At 41.7% G+C, this 25,821-nt stretch overlaps 1 protein-coding gene across 1 annotated transcript in view; it reads right to left on the minus strand.

Annotated features, from left to right (window-relative positions):
- Positions 1 to 19,927: 19,927 nt before the first annotated feature.
- LOC112265136 (cAMP-regulated phosphoprotein 19) overlaps positions 19,928 to 25,821 on the minus strand; it is a 15,000-nt gene continuing 9,106 nt past the window's right edge. The window contains exon 3 of the mRNA XM_024442238.2: positions 19,928 to 20,393. Coding sequence (XP_024298006.1) covers positions 20,217 to 20,393 — 177 coding nt within the window. The 3' untranslated portion in view covers positions 19,928 to 20,216. The remainder of the gene's footprint in view (positions 20,394 to 25,821) is intronic.

The raw sequence follows: 25,821 nt of genomic DNA on the forward strand, positions 1-25,821 counted from the left end.
GGAGGGAGGGAGGGAGAGAGGGAGGGAGGGAGGGAGGGAGAGAGGGAGAGGGAGGGAGGGAGGGAGGGAGGGAGGGAGGGAGGGAGGGAGGGAGGGAGGGAGGGAGGGAGGGAGGGAGGGGGAGGGAGGGAGGGAGGGAGGGAGGGAGGGAGGGAGGGAGGGAGGGAGGGAGGGAGGGAGGGAGGGAGGGATACTCCATTGTAAGTACAACCCATATTTATGTTTATTTATTTTCCCTTTTGTACTTTAACTATTTGCACATTGTTACAACACTGTATATAGACATAATATGACATTTGAAATGTCTTTTTTTTGTGTGTAATGTTTACTGTTAATTTGTATTGTTTATTTCACTTTTGCTTATTATCTACATCACTTGCTTAGGCAATGTTAACATATGTTACCCATGCCAATAAAGCCCTTAAATTGAATTGAAATTGAATTGAAAGAGAGTGAGAGAGTGAGAGAGAGAGAGGGAAAGAGAGAGAAAGAGGGAAAGAGAGAGAGAGAGAGAGAGAGGGAGAGAGAGAGAGAGAGAGAGAGAGGGCAAGAGGGAGAGAGAGAGAGAGGGAGGGAAAGAGGGAGCGAGAGAGAGAGAGAGGGAGGGAAAGAGGGAGAGAGAGAGAGACAGAGAGAGAGAGAGAGGAGAGATGAGTACTGCTTACACTAACTGATGATCTGTCTGATCCAACGTTTCTGATCTCCACGTTCCCCAGGTGTAGAATCCCAGCCAGCACCTTGAACACATCCGACTGGAAGTCCTCCGTTAACCCTACAGGGAGGACAGAGGACAGGGGGATGAGACTGTGTCCTGCAGACGTACCTACATAAGGACATCACTGGAAGTCCTCCGTTAACCCTACAATAGGACAGGGAGTGAGACAGTATCCTGCATACGTACCTACCTACATAAGGACATAACACATTCATAAGCAGTACATAAGGATTCGATAAACACTTGTGTAGCAACCACATGTTATGAATGTGTCCTAATGTAGCAACCACATGTTATGAATGTGTCCTAATGTAGCAACCACATGTTATGAATGTGTCCTAATGTAGCAACCACATGTTATGAATGTGTCCTAATGTAGCAACCACATGTTATGAATGTGTCCTAATGTAGCAACCACATGTTATGAATGTGTCCTAATGTAGCAACCACATGTTATGAATGTGTCCTTGTGTAGCAACCACATGTTATGAATGTGTCCTAATGTAGCAACCACATGTTATGAATGTGTCCTAATGTAGCATAGCAACCACATGTTATGAATGTGTCCTAATGTAGCATAGCAACCACATGTTATGAATGTGTCCTAATGTAGCAACCACATGTTATGAATGTGTCCGTATGTAGCATAGCAACCACATGTTATGAATGTGTCCGTATGTAGCATAGCAACCACATGTTATGAATGTGTCCTAATATAGCAACCACATGTTCTGAATGTGTCCTAATATAGCAACCACATGTTCTGAATGTGTCCTAATATAGCAACCACATGTTATGAATGTGTCCTAATATAGCAACCACATGTTATGAATGTGTCCTAATATAGCAACCACATGTTCTGAATGTGTCCTAATGTAGCAACCACATGTTATGAATGTGTCCTAATATAGCAACCACATGTTATGAATGTGTCCTAATGTAGCAACCACATGTTATGAATGTGTCCTAATATAGCAACCACATGTTATGAATGTGTCCTGTAGCAACCACATGTTATGAATGTGTCCTAATGTAGCAACCACATGTTATGAATGTGTCCTAATGTAGCATAGCAACCACATGTTATGAATGTGTCCTAATGTAACAACCACATGTTATGAATGTGTCCTAATGTAACAACCACATGTTATGAATGTGTCCTAATGTAGCAACCACATGTTATGAATGTGTCCTAATGTAGCATAGCAACCACATGTTATGAATGTGTCCTAATGTAACAACCACATGTTATGAATGTGTCCTAATGTAGCAACCACATGTTATGAATGTGTCCTAATGTAGCATAGCAACCACATGTTATGAATGTGTCCTAATGTAGCATAGAAACCACATGTTATGAATGTGTCCGTATGTAGCATAGCAACCACATGTTATGAATGTGTCCGTATGTAGCATAGCAACCACATGTTATGAATGTGTCCTAATATAGCAACCACATGTTCTGAATGTGTCCTAATATAGCAACCACATGTTATGAATGTGTCCTAATATAGCAACCACATGTTATGAATGTGTCCTAATATAGCAACCACATGTTATGAATGTGTCCTAATGTAGCAACCACATGTTATGAATGTGTCCTGTAGCAACCACATGTTATGAATGTGTCCTAATGTAACAACCACATGTTATGAATGTGTCCTAATGTAGCAACCACATGTTATGAATGTGTCCTAATGTAACAACCACATGTTATGAATGTGTCCTAATGTAGCAACCACAGGTTATGAATGTGTCCTAATGTAGCAACCACATGTTATGAATGTGGCCTAATGTAACAACCACATGTTATGAATGTGTCCTAATGTAACAACCACATGTTATGAATGTCCGTATGTAGCATAGCAACCACATGTTATGAATGTGTCCTAATGTAGCAACCACATGTTATGAATGTCCGTATGTAGCATAGCAACCACATGTTATGAATGTCATAATGTAACAACCACATGTTATGAATGTGTCCTTATGTAGCAACCACATGTTATGAATGTGTCCTTATGTAGCAACCACATGTTATGCATGTGTCCTTATGTAGCAACCACATGTTATGAATGTGTCCTATGTAGCAACCACATGTTATGAATGTGTCATGTAGCAACCACATGTTATGAATGTGTCCTTATGTAGCAACCACATGTTATGAATGTGTCCTTATGTAGCAACCACGTTATGAATGTGTCCTTATGTAGCAACCACATGTTATGAATGTGTCCTTATGTAGCAACCACATGTTATGAATGTGTCCTAATGTAGCAACCACATGTTATGAATGTGCCCGTAAGTAGCAACCACATGTTATGAATGTGTCCTTATGTAGCAACCACATGTTATGAATGTCCTTATGTAGCAACCACATGTTATGAATGTGTCCTAATGTAGCAACCACATGTTATGAATGTGTCCTAATATAGCAACCACATGTTCTGAATGTGTCCTAATATAGCAACCACATGTTATGAATGTGTCCTAATATAGCAACCACATGTTATGAATGTGTCCTAATGTAGCAACCACATGTTATGAATGTGTCCTAATATAGCAACCACGTTATGAATGTGTCCTAATGTAGCAACCACATGTTATGAATGTGTCCTAATGTAGCAACCACATGTTATGAATGTGTCCTAATGTAGCAACCACATGTTATGAATGTGTCCTAATGTAGCAACCACATGTTATGAATGTGTCCTAATGTAGCAACCACATGTTATGAATGTGTCCTAATGTAGCAACCACATGTTATGAATGTGTCCTAATGTAGCAACCACATGTTATGAATGTGTCCTAATGTAGCAACCACAGGTTATGAATGTGTCCTAATGTAGCAACCACATGTTATGAATGTGTCCTAATGTAACAACCACATGTTATGAATGTCCATATGTAGCATAGCAACCACATGTTATGAATGCGTCCTAATGTAGCAACCACATGTTATGAATGTCCGTATGTAGCATAGCAACCACATGTTATGAATGTGTCCGTATGTAGCAACCACATGTTATGAATGTGTCCGTATGTAGCATAGCAACCACATGTTATGAATGTCATAATGTAGCAACCACATGTTATGAATGTGTCCTAATGTAGCAACCACATGTTATGAATGTGTCCTAATGTAGCAACCACATGTTATGAATGTGTCCTAATGTAGCAACCACATGTTATGAATGTGTCCTAATGTAGCAACCACAGGTTATGAATGTGTCCTAATGTAGCAACCACATGTTATGAATGTGTCCTAATGTAACAACCACATGTTATGAATGTCCATATGTAGCATAGCAACCACATGTTATGAATGCGTCCTAATGTAGCAACCACATGTTATGAATGTCCGTATGTAGCATAGCAACCACATGTTATGAATGTGTCCGTATGTGGCAACCACATGTTATGAATGTGTCCATATGTAGCAACCACATGTTATGAATGTGTCCGTATGTAGCATAGCAACCACATGTTATGAATGTCATAATGTAGCAACCACATGTTATGAATGTGTCCTTATGTAGCAACCACATGTTATGAATGTGTCCTTATGTAGCAACCACGTTATGAATGTGTCCTTATGTAGCAACCACATGTTATGAATGTGTCCTTATGTAGCAACCACATGTTATGAATGTGTCCTTATGTAGCAACCACATGTTATGAATGTGTCCTAATGTAGCAACCACATGTTATGAATGTGCCCGTAAGTAGCAACCACATGTTATGAATGTGTCCTTATGTAGCAACCACATGTTATGAATGTCCTTATGTAGCAACCACATGTTATGAATGTGTCCTAATGTAGCAACCACATGTTATGAATGTGTCCGTATGTAGGACTTCAATTTAATTGTATTGTTTATTCTTATGTTTTACTATGTCTTATTGTGGTTTCATTATCGAGAGGGAACCTACAAGTCAGCATTTCATTGGATTGTGTCCACCATGTGTATCCTGTACATACAGTGGTGTAAAGTACTTCAGTATAAATACTTTAAAGTACTACTTAAGTTTTTGAGGTATCTGTACTTTACTATTTATATTTGTTTTAAACTTTTACTTCACTACATTCCTAAAGAAAATAATGTACTTTTTACTCCGTACATTTTCGCTGACACCCCAAAAGTACTTGTTACATTTTGAATGCTTAGCAGGACAGGAAATGGTTCAGTTCACACACTTATCAAGAGAACATACCTGGTCATCCCTACTGCCTCTGATCTGGCAGACTCACTAAACAGAGAACATACCTGGTCATCCCTACTGCCTCTGATCTGGCAGACTCACTAAACACAAATGCTTTGTTTCTGTCTGTAAATGTAAATAAGACATTCTGCTGTCTGGTTTGTTTAATATAAGGAATTTGAAATTATTTATACATTTTGCTTTTACCTTTGATACTTAAGTATACTTTAGCAAATACATTATCTTTTGATACTTAAATATATTTAAAACCAAATACTTTTAGACTTTTAGTCATATACTATTGTGACTTTTACTTTTACTACATTTCTATTAACGTGTATTTACTTTTACTCAATTGGGTACTTTTTCCACCACTGTGTATACATACGGCTAATAAAATAAAACTTGAACTTGCTTCACACAGCAGTATGTTGACCTAAAGAGTGATGAACAAAGTGATGACTCTTACCCAACAGCGAGAAGGTCCTGCGTGTCTCTTCCATGTCTTTCCTGTCGTCCACCCCCTCGATACCCGTCTCCCCGCCCATGCAGGTGTACCTGAACTCATCTGCACTCACTAGACACACACAATAAGAATTTGTCCTTAACTGACTCGCCTAGTTCAATAAAGATTAAATAAATAAGATGATAACATTCGTGGACTATTTGTGGTTGTGTGATGCGCCTATCGTGCAAATACAGTAAAAGTGGACTGTTCCTTCCTTCTCCAGGCACTACACAGGTCTAACCCTCAATTAGAAAAGAATGGTTAAACGAAACTCACACAATCTCAGGCTCTTGAACTCAGACTGCTCTGCACAGGCACACATCTGGTAGAAGATGTGGTAGTTTCTCTCGTTCTCTGACTGAAAAGTCAAATGTAGTATTACTGTATGATGGCCTGGTCCCAGATCTGTTTGTGTTGTCTTGACAACTCCTATTGTCGTTGTCGTGGCAAGGAGATGGCAAGACAACACAAACGGATCTGGAATCTAGAATGATTCCCTGAAGCCTTCATGATTTCAACCATGACCCAACTATATGGTAGCTAACAACACACCCTACGTTATAGACCACATATAATCAAGAGAATCAAGTATGTGACGTATGACCTGGGAAACCACTCTAGATTTCTCCATGAGATATGTCCGCATGTTGGCACCGATGATCTGATATCTCCTGTCGAAGCTGATCTCTGTGTACTTCCCAAAGCGACTGCTGTTGTCGTTCCTGGTCGTCTTGGCATTTCCAATAGCCTGACAACAACAACAACAAAAAACACACAGGTCACATACATAGTTGAATGATAATTAACACACATTGTAGATTAAGATTTATGGGAAGTACGGTGGCTGATGAGGCCAATCTGTATCTCGTACACTCTGTGGTACACTGGACATGATCTGTCCGATAGTCAAGCTAGAACTGTGAGCCTTTTCTTTTCTTTATCGACAGATTATCAAATCCACAGATGACCTAAAAAAATGACTCATTGACATACTGTGAGGTTACATGTAAAAGTGGACTCACTGCTAGGATTCGTGGATTCCAAAAACATACCTCAGTTATTGGATTGGATGCCAGAACTTTGTCTTCCACGTGTGTTTTGCTGCTAGACTTGCTGACCATAGCGAAGTACCTCATGACATACCTAGCAGAAACAGTCTTGCCGGCTCCAGACTCACCACTCACTATAACAGACTGGTTCTTATTGTTCCTGAGAAAGAAAAATGTATGTATCTGAGCAGGAATGTATAGAATAGTCACACTCGTTGCGTAACATTCGCGTAACATTGGACAGTTGATCTCATTTTAAGGATAAGTTCTTTTGACAGATAGACCCAAAGGGCTGAAATGTATGACGGTAAAATGGATTGGGGGGGCTCAGGGATTGAACTGCTGTCTCCAGGAGCATGGCGTTGGTCCGGGGGGGGCGGCATCACTACCACCCCCCCCGGGGACAGTCTGCCTCATTCTTACCTGGCCATCTGTTTGTAAGCCTCCTCTGCCACAGCGAATATGTGAGGATCCATAGCTCCCATGTTCTGTCCAGAGTACGCCTGAAGGACTGCGTCTCCATAGATGTGAAGCTGCTTGTATGGGTTAACAGCCACCAGGATGATTCCTGATAGGGAGTGAAGGAAACCATCAGGACACACAGTACAGTCAGAGTTATCCTACTTGCTTTCACATAGTATGCTTCTAATATACAATATAACCTGTTGTATTCGGCTCATGTGACAAATACAATTTGATTTGACAGAATGTAACAAAATATAATAGGATAGAATAGAATATGATAAAATACAATAGAATACAATAGAATATAATAGAATAGAATACAATAGAACATAAGACAATACAATAGAATACAACAGAATATAAGATAATACAATAGAATACAATAAAATACAATAGAATACAACAGAATATAAGATGATACAATAGAATACAATAAAATACAATAGAATACAACAGAATATAAGATAATACAATAGAATACAATACAATAGAATACAACAGAATATAATTCAATAGAATACAAAAGGATGCAATACAATAGAATACAATAGGATACAATATAACTCAATAGGATACAACAGAATATAATACAATATAATACTATAGAATAAGAGAATATAATATAATACAATTGAATAGAACAGAATACAAGATAAGATAATACAATAGAATACAATACGATACAACAGAATAGAATACAATATAATACAATAGAATAAGAGAATATAATATAATACAAGATAAGATAATACAATAGAATAGAACAGAATACAAGATAAGATAATACAATAGAATAGAATACAATAGGATACAACAGAATAGAATATAATACAATAGAATATAAGAGAATATAATATAATACAATAGAATACAAGATAAGATAATACAATAGAATAGAATACAATGGGATACAACAGAATAGAATACAATATAATACAATAGAATACAATAGACTAGAATTCAATAGAATACAATAGAATAGAATTCAATGGAATACAATAGAATAGAATAGAATAGAATACAATAGAACACAATATATGATAGAATAGAATACAACAGAATATAATAGAATATAAGATAATATACTAGAATAGCATATAATAAAATACGATAGAATACAAATCAAAATCAAATCAAATGTATTTATATAGCCCTTCTTACATCAGCTGATATCTCAAAGTGCTGTACAGAAACCCAGCCTAAAACCCCAAACAGCAAGCAATGCAGGTGTAGAAGCACGATGGCTAGGAAAAACTCCCTAGAAAGGCCAAAACCTAGGAAGAAACCTAGAGAGGAACCAGGCTATTTTTTTTATTTCGGAACCAGGCTATGATGGGTGGCCAGTCCTCTTCTGGCTGTGCCGGGTGGAGATTATAACAGAACATGGCCAAGATGTTCAAGTGTTCATAAATGACCAACATGGTCAAGTAATAATAATCACAGTAGTTGTCGAGGGTGCAACAAGTCAGCACCTCAAGAATAAATGTCAGTTGGCTTTTCATAGTCGATCATTGAGAGTATCTCTACCGCTCCTGCTGTCTTTAGAGAGTTACAATACAATACAATATAATAGAATACAATAAAATAGAATACCATATAACACAATAAAATATAATACAATACAATAGCTGTATACTATTTTTCACGACTCGGCATGGACATTTTACACAAACGCCAAACCACAACTCATCACCCAGACATGACATTTCCAGTTCTGTGTCTACGTTCAGTAAAGACAGCAGACGAACAGTAAAACAAAGATGTCCCATTAGACAGCTGGGGAAACATTTCCTTTTTAGTACCACAGTAGCTGTAGATAATGTTGGACTCCACGAAGCGCACTTTGAGATTGTGTAGTACGGCAGGCTCGTGGAGATAGCTGAGAGCTGTCAGATCATTCTCTCCCACCAGGATATCGGGGTTGCGGAGGTGAGGGAGCTGAGGACTGGATTTGTCCAGGGGGTACACCATCTCCTATAGAGGAAAAAAAAAAAGTGTGATACTGGCGATGTAAAGGCTCTATGGACAGTTTCCCAGACATAGACTAAGCCTGGTCCTGGACTAAAAGAAAATATGTTGAACTGCAGACTTGCAGGCCTTTCACAATTCCTATTCTTGTCACTGACAGATAGAAGATGAGTGAAAGTAATGAGTTCAGAGATAAATTAAAAATTCTCCCAATAAATGAATTATAATGCAAGAGTATATCGCCATTCTGACTGATACTGCACATACAGTACAGTGCAGACAGAGAACTGTATAGTCTATAGTTTATAGTCTCTGTGTTCAGTACTTACAGTGCAGACAGAGAACTGTATAGTCTATAGTTTATAGTCTCTGTGTTCAGTACCCACAGTGCAGACAGAGAACTGTATAGTCTATAGTTTATAGTCTCTGTGTTCAGTACTTACAGCGCCATCGTCAAGCTGCAGTTCTAAAGCCTCGTCTCCAGGTTTGAAGTCTCTCAGAATCTCTGCTGACTTCCAGACATGCTCTGCATCCGGTATCCACACTCTGTTGTACTGAAGGAGCAAATAAATAAATGCATGAATTTGTATTTCTATGTCTTGTCACATTTATGTCACCCCTTCCCTTTGCTAAAGACAGTTACAGTAGCCATTCCCTTTCATTTACTAAAGACAGTTACAGTAGCCATTCCCTTCCCTTTGCTAAAGACAGTTACAGTAGCCATTCCCTTTCATTTACTAAAGACAGTTACAGTAGCCATTCCCTTTCATTTACTAAAGACAGTTACAGTAGCCATTCCCTTTCATTTGCTAAAGACAGTTACAGTAGCCATTCCCTTTCATTTACTAAAGACAGTTACAGTAGCCATTCCCTTTCATTTACTAAAGACAGTTACAGTAGCCATTCCCTTTCATTTACTAAAGACAGTTACAGTAGCCATTCCCTTTCATTTACTAAAGACAGTTACAGTAGCCATTCCCTTTCATTTACTAAAGACAGTTACAGTAGCCATTCCCTTTCATTTACTAAAGACAGTTACAGTAGCCATTCCCTTTCATTTGCTAAAGACAGTTACAGTAGCCTACAAACGGGCTACTTTATGTAACACCATCTGTGTCATGTATTAGTTGTAATGCATTTGCAATGTATTATTTTCAAAGATGTCCAACAAAGAGAAGTCTGAAGCTAATTTACCATAATAATTCTCCCAAGGTTGACGTGACGTCATCATTACAGTGTGTACCGTACCGTGCGTCAATTGTAAAGGAATTCATGCGGGTTTAATTAATTGTCATCGTGAAGAATTCAAAAATGCTGGCCATTCATTCGTTTAACAGACGCTCAACCGAAAGCAGAATACAGTGTAAAAATGGATCTGTCACCATTTTGAGCAGGTGTGTCAACAAAGCGATGGAGATTCTGTAGGAAGATTGAATGAGTTAAAAAACGTTATCACTTTTTTCCCCCCTATAATTTCCTCACCTTCGTATAGAGTTCCGACAAAGCCATGGTAACGCATAACAATCCGTGCTTTTAGCCTACAACATATTTATTTACAGTCAAGTACGAATCGATACTGTACATCCCCTTATTATCAACATGAGGTTCCTTATGTCCGCAACATATTGAAGCCCTGCTGTTGCGCCAGTGCAGAACGATTTCCCCAGGTGTTTGTCTTCCCCAGGTGTTTGTCTTCACCTGTGAGGTGGACTTTGTCTTCCTCGTCCCGCCCATCAATCTTATGACAGCAGCTTTACAGGCGTGTTCATTTGAACAAAGACTCAAGACGATAATATAAACAGGATACATTACACCTCCGCAAGCTTTAAATTGTGAGGATGATTCTACGGCGCATGCGCCTTGCGTTTACTCAGGGCATGGAATACAGACGCAAATGTAGCCTATATTTCTCCCAAACGTTTTCATAGTACGTGGTTGTGTGATATTAATCCATCACGCGTGTCTTATGCTCCAATTTTAAAAAGTTGGTCTCAGTATTTATAGCACACTTATTTAAATTGTATTTCCAAATACCTTTCACCATATTTTATTCCAACACAATATAAAGGTGCATGAGAAAGCACTGTTTGTGGTGACGTGTCATTTTTAAAAACCTTTAAGTCAGTTAAAGAACAAACTATTATTTTCAATGACGGTCTGGGAACAGTGCTGCCTTGATCAGGGCAGAAGGACAGATTTGTACGTTGTCAGCTCAGGGATTCGATCTTATAACCTTCCGGTTATTAGTCCAACGCTCTAACCACGAGACTACCTGCCGTATGGTCACCAAACAAACACTTCTGAAGAGTCCCGTAGACGAAAATGGAGAACACCCATCGTGTTCGTAAGAGTCTCCCCTTTCTATAGAGTGGTCATATTAGTTAGTAGGCCAAACCATTCGGATGATACAGACGTTTTCATGAGAAGACCGATTTTCTTATTTTTTTAGGGGGGGGTCAAAAAGTGTAAACTAGCCATTTATTTCCCTTTATCGTTTATTTGTCAAAGCATGACCTTCATCACATACTAATTATTTTCCAACGGCTGCTTTTTTGTGTGTCAGCAATTAGACATTGATCTAGTTACCCCCTAGTACCCTAAAATTGTCAGCAAGACGCATCAATTAATGTAGGCCTAATCAATAGCTAAACGTCATTATTATTTTAGTTTTTTCCATTCAACAAATGGCGCATGTATACATGCAGTTTGGATGCTGGAATTGTTTTGGAGTAGACGAACATGCACAGGTAGTCTACTTTTTGAAGTGATTTGGATGACAATCCTATTAAAATATCATAACTGGTTGTGTTCATTAAAATGTCATTATTTTTTACCGTTTAATTTCCGTCTTATTATTAGGCCCATAAAAAAAATGAAGTGCACGCGACAGCACCGAACGTCATGCTGTAATTCGCACTCCTGCTTGCTAATGTCTGTATCAACCCTTTATAGGCTACTTGCTCAGCCCACAAATGACTGCAGGGACTGTGAAAAGGGACACACACAGGTACAGACACACGCACACGTGGATTTTGCGTTGTAAATATGTGGTATTAGCACACACATTTTTTGTTATTGTATATAACTGCCTGAATGTTGCTGGACCCCAGGAATTGGGTTCCTTAATAAATACAAAAATTACAAAGATAGAATATCTACATTGCCACACACATACATACTTGTTAACAAAATTAAGGAAGTTTCCTTTAAAATTATTCATAAATATTATCCTGCCAACCACTATATGAAGAAGTTTAAGGAAAACATCAACTCAAATTGCTCCTTTTGTAATGACCACCCAGAAACAGTTGTGTATCTTTTTTGGCATTGTATGCATGTAAGAAAACTGTGGCAAGACATCAGTAGGTTTATAATTGAACACATTTATGAAGATTTTACACTATTGTGGAGAGATGTACTGTTTGGATTCTTTACATACAATAGAAATAAGCGGAATCATTTTTATGTAATTAATTTCATTATTCTTTTGGCCAAATTTCATATACACATATATACATATACATGTATATACAATCCATATGTACATATACAGCATACATACAATCTATGTATGCTTGTGTTCTCTCATGTGCTTTATGTATTGATTTGTTGTTAATAAAAATAAAAAAAAAAAAAAAAGATAAGAGCATGACGTGTTGCAAACATTTCTGAATGATCCAATGTTGACCTAAATGACTAATGATGATAAATACAATCCACCTGTGTGTAATCAAGTCTCCCTATAAATGCACCTGCACTGTGATAGTCTCAGAGGTCCGTTAAAAGCGCAGAGAGCATCATGAAGAACAAGGAACACACCAGGCAGGTCCGAGATACTGTTGTGAAGAAGTTTAAAGCCGGATTTGGATACAAAAAGATTTCCCAAGCTTTAAACATCCCAAGGAGCACTGTGCAAGCGATAATATTGAAATGGAAGGAGTATCAGACCACTGCAAATCTACCAAGACCTGGCCGTCCCTCTAAACTTTCAGCTCATACAAGGAGAAGACTGATCAGAGATGCAGCCAAGAGGCCCATGATCACTCTGGATGAACTGCAGAGATCTACAGCTGAGGTGGGAGACTCTGTCCATAGGACAACAATCAGTCGTATATTGCACAAATCTGGCCTTTATGGAAGAGTGGCAAGAAGAAAGCCATTTCTTAAAGATATCCATAAAAAGTGTCGTTTAAAGTTTGCCACAAGCCACCTGGGAGACACACCAAACATGTGGAAGAAGGTGCTCTGGTCAGATGAAACCAAAATTGAACTTTTTGGCAACAATGCAAAACGTTATGTTTGGCGTAAAAGCAACACAGCTCATCACCGGAACACACCATCCCCACTGTCAAACATGGTGGTGGCAGCATCATGGTTTGGGCCTGCTTTTCTTCAGCAGGGACAGGGAAGATGGTTAAAATTGATGGGAAGATGGATGGAGCCAAATACAGGACCATTCTGGAAGAAAACCTGATGGAGTCTGCAAAAGACCTGAGACTGGGACGGAGATTTGTCTTCCAACAAGACAATGATCCAAATCATAAAGCAAAATCTACAATGGAATGGTTCAAAAATAAACATATCCAGGTGTTAGAATGGCCAAGTCAAAGTCAGACCTGAATCCAATCGAGAATCTGTGGAAAGAACTGAAAACTGCTGTTCATAAATGTCGTTCCAATTCATGATTGTGTCCCACTTGTTGTTGATTCTTCACAAAAAAATACAGTTTTATATCTTTATGTTTGAAGCCCGAAATGTGGCAAAAGGTCGCAAAGTTCAAGGGGGCCGAATACTTTTGCAAGGCACTGTATATATACACGCATCATTCGCTTTCCTCTCTCTCTCTCTGACTCACTCACATAATACGGGAAGCTAAAAAAAGAAGGCTTTTACAATCTATGTGTTGTGATAATTACGTTGTTTGCTCTAGAACCTGTTAGTTCATATGCCTTGACAACGTGAAATATAGGCCTAAAGGCTGAGACAATAAGAAGAATAAATTCGACTACACCTTTGTATCAACACAAAACTGCTCAGTGAAGTTCCATGAGCCACTGCGTGGTCAAAGTGTAGCACATGGGGAGGCAAGTGGTAGGACGCTTCACTTCCTACCACTCGGCAGAGGTTGCGAGTTCACCGCAAGTATATGGCACAAATCCGCAAGCAGCGTGACATCCTTTTCACAAGTTAATGTTTCCGACAATTTCGGACTACTAAACAACTATTGATTTAGAACCAAAGGGAGTTAGCGCAAGTCACAAAGAAAGCGGTGCCTCCACTAAATTCCAGCACCATTTTAACTTCAACATTTAGTCTAACCAACTATCCTTAGATACATTGACAACTAAAATGCTCGCTGGCTTCCGGTGGATTTAATGCTATGGGCGACAACAGTGTCATAATGTTTTTGACCAGACAGAATTAGATAGATGGGCTACACATACTGAGACAGAGGGAGACGCAGTTTCGTTCGTGCGGATGCTTTCCCCGGTGAGATACATTCAGCAGAGGTGTGCGGAGTAGTCTGACAAAAATAGTATTCTAACGGATATGGGTAATTTTCTGGATACGATTATGATCCGAGTATTTTTTTGTAATTATCCGTGATCGGGAAAAATATATATATTTTCGTCTGTAAAGAAAAGGGCGGGCTGTACGTTGATCCTGTTTCTCTGATTGGATAGAGAGAAGCTGAAGTTTTCTTTCCATTCTCTTTCATAATTTCACCTGATCACGTTTCCTTACATGTTTTCGGTCTGATAATTTACTGTAGGTAGATAGCTACTAGCTTGTTAGCATCGTCTGACACCATTCGCATGCTTCGCAGTGTCAGCGCCCTGAGGTATCTGCTTGAGTCAGACTATTGGATTGTCATGTCAATCAAAAATATTCCTAATTTTCACCATCTACAAATGAATATGTCAGCCAAAAACAACCAGTGGCGATTTTAGCATGTAAATCTTGGTGGGGCAAACCCGACAAAAAATTAGGAGATGCATGCCAAGAATGCCACTGCACAATACTAAACAATACATTAATTGCACTATAACGATGACAAACGGTGCCCTCAAACTGTTAGGGCCTACATAAAGCTGTCCCAACACCTTACCACTGCTACACCTGGTTATCAGCAGAGCCTTGTCGTCTGGCAGTGAAACAGTTCAGTCAGCTTCATTACTGCCTTTAAAAAAAACAGCTGACATGGCTGACTTGCTTAGTCAAAATGTGGTTTCTACTGACAATTGAGATGTACAAACTATGGCATAAGGGGACGACAAGCAGATAAGAGGCAATCTGTAATTTCGATTAAAGACATTAATGAGCGAGCTAGGACGGATGTAGTCAATATAACTACTTGTTCAGCACTTTTTAAAATGTACAGCGACAGAATTCAGAACATGGGCCGTTCTTACAGTATTTCCCCTGTACACCAAGTCAGAACCGTAAGATAAATAAGGGGGGCGTATAAGCAGACAATGAAAGCTCTGATAATATTCAATGATTACATTTCTAAAACAGGTTATAGGATACATGTGCACCACCAAGTCAGAACAGTAGACGAAATTAAGAGGGGAAAATAGACTAAATTATTAGGGTGATGCACGTGGCTACTAACAGCTTACTACACAACATACAAAGTATTACTTTCTTTACTAGAGTATACATATTTTCCTGGCATATTACATCATTTATGCAGTATCATACAAGAGATTTTTGGACTCACCTTGTTGTGCTGTGCTCACTTGAACAGGAAGGTGGAGCAGTGGTCCTTCATGGGCAAACTTTGACATCAAAGTCTGTCATTCTCTGGATTTATGGTGCTTTCAAGACAACTGGGAAGTCTGAAAAAAAAACTGATGAAGTGATCCATGATGATGACTGCTAGCTTAGATTTTGAAAGTACGATGATCAGTTCAATCAAAGCTACTGTAGATAAAACGTAATTTGACTTCATTTTATGTGGCGAATGACCTTGAGCCTTCTTGGATGGGCACTTCTAATGTAACTTTATTGCAGCATCCAAGGGGCTTGAATGTTCGATCTCTACCCTTAGATTTGGCGGTGACGCAGTGTCCCACATGAGTGACAGAACACTGAGCCAATCACAGCGTAACTAGAGAACATTACCAACCCATACACTCCGTATTTTCCACTGGCTGCACCACCACCACAGAAAACACCTACATTTGAGCTGCCTTATCTTACTGAAGAAAGCAAAAAAATATATACACAATTTTTGTATGCGGCTTTATTAAACTCAATGATTCATTAATTTTTTTAAATTTTTTTTAATTTTATTGTTTGCAAACTGATGGGGACATTTAATGCCAAGATAACATGCTAAACAGGTGGGGATCTGCCCTGAATGACAGGTCACCACTGAAAACAACTATATTTAGGTAGTGATGTTGTCAAAAAATATGGCCCAGATTTGTCAAGTAGATAAAATAAATCAGCCCTTGAAGATCCATGACATTTGAACAGTTCAGTTTAGAAAAACAATGTGGGTTACTGGATGAATCAACATGCATAATCAAAAGATCGAGGCTTGTCGACATAGTTGCATTATAGCTACTGTAAAAGCAAAAAAGCATAAGTAAAAATTGCAAATAAAACATTTGAAAAAAAGGCAAAGTCCAGACAAAGCTATTGTGCAAAACTAGTTTATTTACAAATCAAACAAAAAAAATGGCATAACGTGACAGTCAATGCACATGCACACCCTTCAGATCAACATTTCATTTAAGTGAGTTACTTGACGATTAAACCTAAATGACTTGAGTATCAGATAGTGGCAGGCAGGCATTCCTGGGCTAGGTTCAGAGGTCATATGAGAAGGGCATCTTATTCCCTATGTAGTGCACTACTTTTGACCAGGGCCTATATATATTATAAGGAGCCATTTTAGACACAAGCCGAGATTCTCTCACTGGAGTGAATGGACAAATATTGCCCAAGAGTAAACTACGGCTCATAACTGTTAAGAGATGCATTGATTTTTATTTTATTTCACTAGGCAAGTCAGTTAAGAACAAATTCTTATTTACAATGATGGCCTACCCTGGCCAAAAATCAAACCCGGACGACGCCGGGCCAATTGTGCGCCGCCCTATGGGACTCCCAATCACAGCCGGTTGTGATACAGCCTGGATTCGAACCAGGGTGTCTGCACTGCCTTAGACCGCTACACCACTCGGGAGCCCCATATATACACTCATAATATACAACAGCAGCCTTTTAAGGACTATAGGCGAGCCAATGCTGCAAATATTCATTGGAACATGACGAGCTAGCTAACAACAGCTACTGCGTGACACAGGCTATTTTCAATCAACGTATCAGAACAAAGAACATAGCGTCGGACATTGGAGAGGAAGAGGGCATGGCCTGATGGTCCCAGATCCGTTTGTGTTGGCTTGGCCCATAAGAGCTGGCACTGGCAAGACAGCGTAAACAGATGTGTGACTGGGCTAGGAAGGCAGGGGTGGGATTAGAATTGTAATTAGAAGGATAAAAATCAGATTGTTCTATATTATTACCTCATAATTGAAAATGTCGAATAGAATATATAGAAGGCAAAACATGTCTAAAATATTGACTTTGTCCTCTCAGATACATGGTGATAGGCTATATACGGTTTCAATCAGTCACCACAGTAGATATATAGGCCCTCTGGAGTACACTTTGCAAAAATAGATATATTTAAACTTCTCATTTAAAACAACTATCCGAGGACAGTGATCCTCCGGCAGCAATTTTCCTCAAGATTCTTTCTGCTTGATTTTAATTTTTATGAAGTAGTTCAGAAAGTATTTCAGACCACTTAACTTCTTCCGCATTTTGTTAAAGCCTTATTCTAAAATGGATTAAATAGTCCCCCCCCCGATCAATCTACACACAATACCCAAGAAAGACAAAGCAAAAATAGGTTTTTAGAAATGTATATAAGCATTCAGACCCTTTACTCTGTACTTTGTTGAAGCACCTTTTGCAGCTGACTACAGCCTTGAGTCTTCCTGGGTATGACGCTACAAGCTTGGCACACGTGTATCTGGGGAGTTTCTCCCATTCTTCTCTGCAGATCCTCTCAAGCTCTGTCAGGTTGGATTGGGAGCGTCACAACACAGCTATTTTCAGGTCTCTCCAGAGATGTTCAATTGGGTTCAAGTCCAGGCTCTGGCTGGGCCACTCACAGACATTCAGAGACTTGTCCCGAAGCCACTCCTGCGTTGTCTTGGCTGTGTGCTTAGGGTTGTTGTCCTGTTGGAAGATGAACATTCGCCCTAGTCCGAAGTACCGATCGCTCTGGAGCAGGTTTTCATCAAGGATCTCTCTATACTTTGCTCCGTTCATCTTTCCCTCGGTCTGGCTAGTCTCCCAGTCCCTGCCGCTGAAAAACATCCCCACACCAGACGTGATGCTTGGCATTCCATCCCAAAGAGTTCAATCTTGGTTTCATCAGACCAGAGAATCTTGTTTCTGATGGTCTGTCAGTCTTTAGGCAAACTCCAAGCTGGCTTTCATGTGCCTTTTACTGAGGAGTGGCTTCTGTCTGGCCCCTCTACCATAGAGGCCTGATTGATGGAGTGCTGCAGAGATGGTTGTCCTTTTGGAAGGTTCTCTCATCTCCACGAGGAACTCTGGAGCTCTGTCAGAGTGACTACGGGTTCTTGGTCTCCTCCCTGACCAAAGCACTTCTCCCCCGATTGCTCAGTTTGGCCAGGTGGCCCGAGGCATTTTATTTAACTAGGCAAGTCAGATAAGAACAAATACTTAATTACAATGACGGCCTACCCCGGCCAAACCCGGACGACGCTGGGCCAATTGTGCGCCGCCCTATGGGACTCCCAATCACAGCCAGATGTGATTCAGCCTGGATTCGAACCAGGGACTGTAGTGACACCTCTTGCATGGAGATGCAGTGCCTTAGACCGCTGCGTCACACGGGTTCCAAACTTCTTCAATTTAAGAATAATGGAGGCCACTCTGTTCTTGGGGCCCTTCAATGCTGCAGAAATGGTTTGGTACCTTTCCCCAGATCTGTGCATCGACACAATCCTGTCTTGGAGCTCTCCAGAAAATTGTTTCAACCTCATGGCATGGTTTTGCTCTGACATGAACTTTCAACTGTGGGACATTATATAGACAGGTGTGCCCCTTTCCAAATCATGTCCAATCAATTGAATTTACAACAGATGGACTCCAATCAAGTTGTAGAAACATCTCAAGGATGATCAATGGAAACAGGATGCACCTGAATCTAACTTATGTAAATAAGGTATTTCGGTTATTTTTTATACATTTGCAAAACTTCTATAAACTCATTTCCCCTTGTCATTATGGGGTATTGTGATGTCATTATGGGGTATTGTGATGTCATTATGGGGTATTGTGTGTAGATTGATGAGGACCTGTTAAAATCCATTTTAGAATAAAGCTGTAACGTAACAAAATGTGGGAAAGGGGAAGGGGTCTGAATACTTCCTGAATACACTGTATGTAGAAGGTGCAGGAATGAAAGAAAGGGGCCAGAAGACAGAGGCCTAGTAGAAGTAATTGGCTCCCTAACCCTTACCAATGGCCACACCCCTATCCTTGGCTCCCTACCCCTTCCCCTTGGTTCTCTACCCCTTGGCTCTCTACCCCTTCCCCTTGGTTCTCTACCCCTTGGCTCTCTACCCCATAGCTCCCTGCCCCTCTGCCCTGTGGCTCCCTATCCCTTCCTCTTGGTTCTCTACCCATGTCTCCCTACCCCTCTTCCCCTTGGGCCCCCCACCTCTTCCCCTTGGCCCCCCCACCTCTTCCCCCTTGCCCCCCTACCTCTCCCCCTCCCTACCTCTTCCCCCTGGGGGCCCCCTCCCTACCCCTTGGGGCGCCCCCCTACCCCTTGGGCCCCCCCCTACCTCTTCCCCCTTGGGCCCCCTACCTCTTCCCCCTTGGGCCCCCTACCTCTTCCCCTGGGGGCCCCCCCTACCTCTTCCCCTGGGGGGCCCCCTACCCCCTTGGGGCCCCCCTACCCCTTCCCCTTGGGGCCCCCCCCTACCTCTTCAATGTTTGAACAAATGTGAGGAATATGGAGGAAGGGCCAGCAAAATATGCATGCATTGAAGGGTTAGTGCCAAGCGGTAGACATAGGGAACTAATTGAGACCGGCTCAGAGAGAGAACAAGAGCGAGCGATGGAATGGTAACAGAACAAAACAGTTCCAAGGTTCCTAGTTCCATGGTTCCTAGTTCCATGGTTCCTAGTTCCATGGTTCCTAGTTCCATGGTTCCTAGTTCCATGGTTCCTAGTTCCATCAACCCACTCAGCCAGCCAGTTTGCTAGCCACGATAGAGGGCTTCCTCTGTGGGATGTCCTGGGGTGTGGGGATGTGGTCCCCGGTTATCTCTGCCTTCTCAGCCGGCGTCACTGCAGGGAGCTGCTGCTTGTTCTTCACCTTAGCCTTGGCCATGTTGTAGTCCCCAGAGTCAAAGAACTTTTGCTGTAGAGACACAAAACAAAAACACAGATTAGTTATGGTACAGGTCTAAGTATGTGAACCTTTAAAAAACGAAATTGGGATTGTTAACGTTTAGAAAAATTCGCTAACCAACATTTTTTTTTTTTTTAAACCAAAATTAAATTCACAGTGCAGTTATCCCAACACTACCACTAACAGGTCCAGATCATCATAAAGGGAAACATTTAGATTAAACACCTAATGCAACCATGCTGTAACATTAGTAGGAGAAGGTATGCATCTTTAAAATGATTTGCCACGGATGTAAAGCGCTCTGCGAGTCATTGTCGTTAACAGTTGGGGGGGGGGGATGGCTGAGTGAGACAGTGAGACAGTGAGACAGGGAAGCAACGACAGTGAAGTCCTGTATGTAAATACCTTGAAAAATTAAACGAGGTGGTAGTGAAATGGAAAACCTTTGCGAGGAGGAAGTGGGCGACAGTGGCAGTACAGGTGCAATACTGAAAGGGAGGCCCAGCCCGTTGCTGCCAGCAGTGCGATAGGGGACGGAGTGAGAAACATCACAGCGCTGACCACAGTTTATATGCAGCCATTGTCAAATGATAGAGGATGTTGGCTTCAATGCCCTGATGGCAGACAGTGCCAAGCAAAGTAAATCAGACCCTTCGACTTATTCCACATTTTGTTACGTTACAGCCTTATTCTAAAATTTATTAAATTGTCGTCGTCCCCCCCAATCTACACACAACACCCCAAAATGACAAAGCAAAAACAGGTTTTTAGAAATGCTTGCAAATGTTTTAAAAAATATCACATTTACATAAGCATTCAGACGCTATATTCAGTACTTTGTTGAAGCACCTTTTGACAGCGATTACAGCCTCGAGTCTTCTTGGGTATTTTGGGGGAGTTTCTCCCAGTCTTCTCTGCAGATCCTCTCAAGCTCTGTCAGGTTGGATGGGAAGCATCGCTGCACAGTTATTTTCCGGTCTTCCCCGACTTGTTCGATTGGGTTCAAGTCATCTTTCCCTCGATCCTGACTAGTCTCCCAGTCCATGCGGCTGAAAAACATCCCCTCAGCATTCTGCTACCACCACCAGGCTTCACCGTAGGGGAAGTGCCAGGTTTCCTCCAGACGTGACACTTGGCATTCAGGCCAAAGAGTTTAATCTTGGTTTCATCAGACCAGAGAATCTTGTTTATCATGGTCAGTGTCCTTTAGGTGCCTTTTGGCAAACTCCAAGCAGGCTTTCATGGGCCTTTTACTGAGGAGTGGCTTCAGTCTGGCCACTAACACAAAGGCCTGATTGGTGGAGTGCTGCAGAGATGATTGTCCTTCTGGAAGGTTCTCCCATCGCCATAGAGGAACTCTGGCGCTCTGTCAGAGTCATCATCGGGTTCTTGGTCGCCTCCCTGACCAAGGCCCTTCTCCCCCGATTGCTCAGTTTGGCCGGGCAGCCAGATCTAGGAAGAGTCTTGGTGGTTCCAAACTTCTTCCATTTAAGAATGAATGATGCCACTGTGCTCTCGGGACCTTCAATGCTGCAGAAATGTTTTGGTACCCTTCCTCAGCTCCTGTCTCGGAGCTCTACGGATAAATTCCTTTGACCTCGTGGCTTGATTTTTGCTTTGTCATGCACGGTCAACTGTGGGACCTTATATAGACAGGTGTCATGTCCAATCAATTGAATTTACCACAGGTGGACTTAAATCAAGTTGTAGAAACATTTCAAGGATGATCAATGGAAACAGGATGCACCTGAGCTCAATTTAGATTCTCATAGCAAAGGGTCTGAATACTTATGTAAATAAGGTATGTTTATTTTTTATATACATTTGCCAATTATTATTTTTTAACTGTTTTTGCTTTGTCATTATGGGATAGTGTGTAGATGGATTAAATAAATAACGTTCTCATAAATTTTAGAATAAGGTTGTAACGTTACAAAATGTGGTAAAGGTTTAGGGGTTCTTAATACTTGCTGAATGAACTGTATGTAGAGCGACTACAAGATGCCATGCATTAAAAATGCAAAAGCCCGGATGGAGAAATTGTACAATGGACAAAGTGCGAGCTCTCACACAATACGTGGCGTTAACAACAGATTGTTGGACATCTATGAACACGCTGTCATACATCACTGCGACGATCCATCATATTGACGAGAAGTGGGACATGAAGTACATACCGACAACTGAGAACATGGAGGAGAGGCACACATCAGAGAACCTAAAAACTTCATAAAATCTACCATCGTTGCTGAGTGGGTGGGGGGGGACAGCAGTAAGGTGAGCAGTCTGGTAGCCATGACTACAGTAGATTGAACTGCATTGCCCCCAGTGGCAATACAAAAGGCCATCTCTGAATTGTGATTTTTTTTTTTAAAGTAATTTTATGATTTATCACATAGTATAGCCTTTAAAAAGTGTTGTTTTGGGTTCAGAGAAGTCTGTGTTTGACTCTCTTTCCCAGAAAAGGAAAACAGATGCCCATCAAAGCATGAGAATGATTCCATAACAAAAATGCATGCGCAAGTAGGTGAATGTAAAGTGAAAATAATATAGTTTACATGTTCAGCGCATCTACAGCTACCAAAGTGTTGTGTTTGTAGAGCACAACAATAGGGGTAAAACTTCCTTTGGCCGCCTTTCCTTCCAGTTCTCTGCTGCTAATGACTGGAACAAATTGGGGAGAAAAAACCCCCACAAATAAAATAAAATAAATTTTTAAAAAAATCGCTGAAGCTGGAGTCTTATATCTCCCTCTCTTTAAGCATCAGCTGTAAGAGCAGCTTACCAATCACTGTACCTGTACAGAGCCAATCTGTAAATAGCCCATCCAACTACCTCACCCCCATATTATTATTTATCCTTTCTCTTTTCCACCCCAGTATCTCTACTTGCCTATCATCATCTGCACATCTATCACTCCAGTGTTAATGCTAAATTGCTATTATTCCACCTCTATGGCCTATTTATTTCCTTACCTCCCCTACCTCTTCTACATTTGCACACACTGAACATAGATTTTTTTTGTGTTATTGACTAAGTTTGTTTATGTGTAACTGTGTTGTGTGTGTCGAACTGCTTTGCTTTATCTGGGCCAGGTCGCAGTTGTAAATGAGAGCTTGTTCTCAGCTGGCCTACCTGGTTAAATAAAAGGTGAAATAAAAACTCAAGAGGAACGTTCCGGTGGTCAGGTCTGTACATCGTTGGTCTGACCAATCAGAATTCACACTCAAAAGACTGCTTTGATCACATGGTCTGGAATATGTTCCGGGTCGCCTCTGGAGATATACGCAGGCTGTCACCGGAGTAATAAAAAAAAATTAAAAAATTAAAAGCATAAATGACGTGATACCGATAGAGTCTTCAAAACGTTCACACATCAACAAATGTGGATAGATCGTAGCCTTGTAGGAAAACACAGACAGATGCTGCTTATAAACAGGGCAAGGTTACCGGGGACAATTGTTTGGTTAAACAGTACGAATATGACCTACGCAGATCAATCAAGATGGCGAAACACAAGTATAGGGACAAAGTGGATGAGCAATTCAGTGGGTCGGACACAAGGCAGTATGTAGCAGGGGCTCTTAAGAAAGTCAGTCACATCGCGGTCACCAACTCCACCCTACCAGAGTAGCTTAAAACCTTATGACACACCTCACGATTCGAGCACAATGACCCTGAGCTACAGAGGAGAGCACACGATGAGAACATGGGTTACACACTTCTGGGCGCCACTGAGGACATATGTCACTTGAAACGTGTTAACCCTTGCAAGGCTGCTGGCCCAGACAGCATCCCTAGTTGTGCTCTAAGAGCATGAGCAGACCAGCTGGCTGTTGTGTTGTCAGACATTTTTAATCGCTCCCTAGCTCAGGCCTCTATACCCACCTGCTTCAAGATGTCCACTATCGTCCCTGTGCCCAAGGAAGAAATCTGAACTGAATGACTACCGACCAGTAGAACTCACTTCCATTATCATGAAGTGCTTCGAGAGGCTCGTCAAAGACCATATCACCTCCCTCCCCGACACACTCGACCCTCTCCATATCACCCCTCACTCGACCCTCTCCATATCACCCCCTCACTCGACCCTCTCCATATCACCCCCTCACTCGACCCTCTCCATATCACCCCTCACTCGACCCTCTCCATATCACCCCTCACTCGACCCTCTCCATATCACCCCCTCACTCGACCCTCTCCATATCACCCCTCACTCGACCCTCTCCATATCACCCCCTCACTCGACCCTCTCCATATCACCCCCTCACTCGACCCTCTCCATATCACCCCCTCACTCGACCCTCTCCATATCACCCCTCACTCGACCCTCTCCATATCACCCCCTCACTCGACCCTCTCCATATCACCTCCTCCCTCCCCGACACACTCGACCCTCTCCAATTTGCCTACCGCCCTGACAGATCCACGGACAACGCAATCACCATTGCACTGCACGCTGCAGTCACCCACCTGGACAAAAGGAATGCATGTGTGAGGATGCTGTTCATGGACTACAGCTCAGCCTTCAATACCATAGTGTCCTATAAGCTCATTACAAAGCTCACGGCCCAGGGTCTGAACTCCTCCCTATGCAACTGGGTCCTGGACTTCCTGACAGGCCACCCCCCAGGTGGTGAAGGTAGGCAACGTTATCTCCTCGGCACAGAATCTCAACACGGAGGCCCCACAAGGGTGCGTCCTCAGTTCCCTCCTGTATACTCACGACTGCGTGGCCTCCCACGGTTCCAATTCCATCATCAAGTTCGCTGATGACACGACAGAAGTAGGCCTGATTACCAACGACGACGAGACGTCCTACAGGGAGGAGGTAGGCACTCTGACAGCGTGGTGGCAGGTAAACAACATCTCCCTCAACGTTAGCAAAATGATGGACAGGAGCAATTAGGATTAAGTGCCTTGCTCAAGGGGCACAGACAGATGTGTCACCTAGTCTAAATACACAGACACCGTGGTGCAGATGGCACAACAGAGACTCTTCAAGCTCAGGATGCTGAAGATATTCAGCCTGTCCCCGAGGGCCCTCTGTGTTCTATAGGAGCACCATTCCGAGAGCCTACTGTCAGGCTGCATCACAGCCTGGTACAGCAACTCCTCCGTCGTGGACCGCAGGGCGCTTCAGAGGGTGATACGTGCATCCGAACGCACCGTTGGGTGCACACTGCCTGCCCTACAGGACACCTACATCACCAGGTGTTACAGGAATGCCAAGAAGATCATCAGGGACCCCAACCACGCCCCGTTCTCCCCGCTTCTATCCTTCTATGGTCATCTCCACCTCAACAGTCTTTACTCTGCCTGCTGCTCCGTCTATAGCCACCCCCCCCCCCCTCAACAGTCTTTACCTGCCTGCTGCTCCGTCTATAGCACCCCCTCCCCTCAACAGTCTTTACTCTGCCTGCTGCTCCGTCTATAG

This window comes from Oncorhynchus tshawytscha, linkage group LG01 (genome assembly GCF_018296145.1).
Source record: "Oncorhynchus tshawytscha isolate Ot180627B linkage group LG01, Otsh_v2.0, whole genome shotgun sequence".
In the NCBI taxonomy this organism is placed as follows: Eukaryota; Metazoa; Chordata; class Actinopteri; order Salmoniformes; family Salmonidae; genus Oncorhynchus; species Oncorhynchus tshawytscha.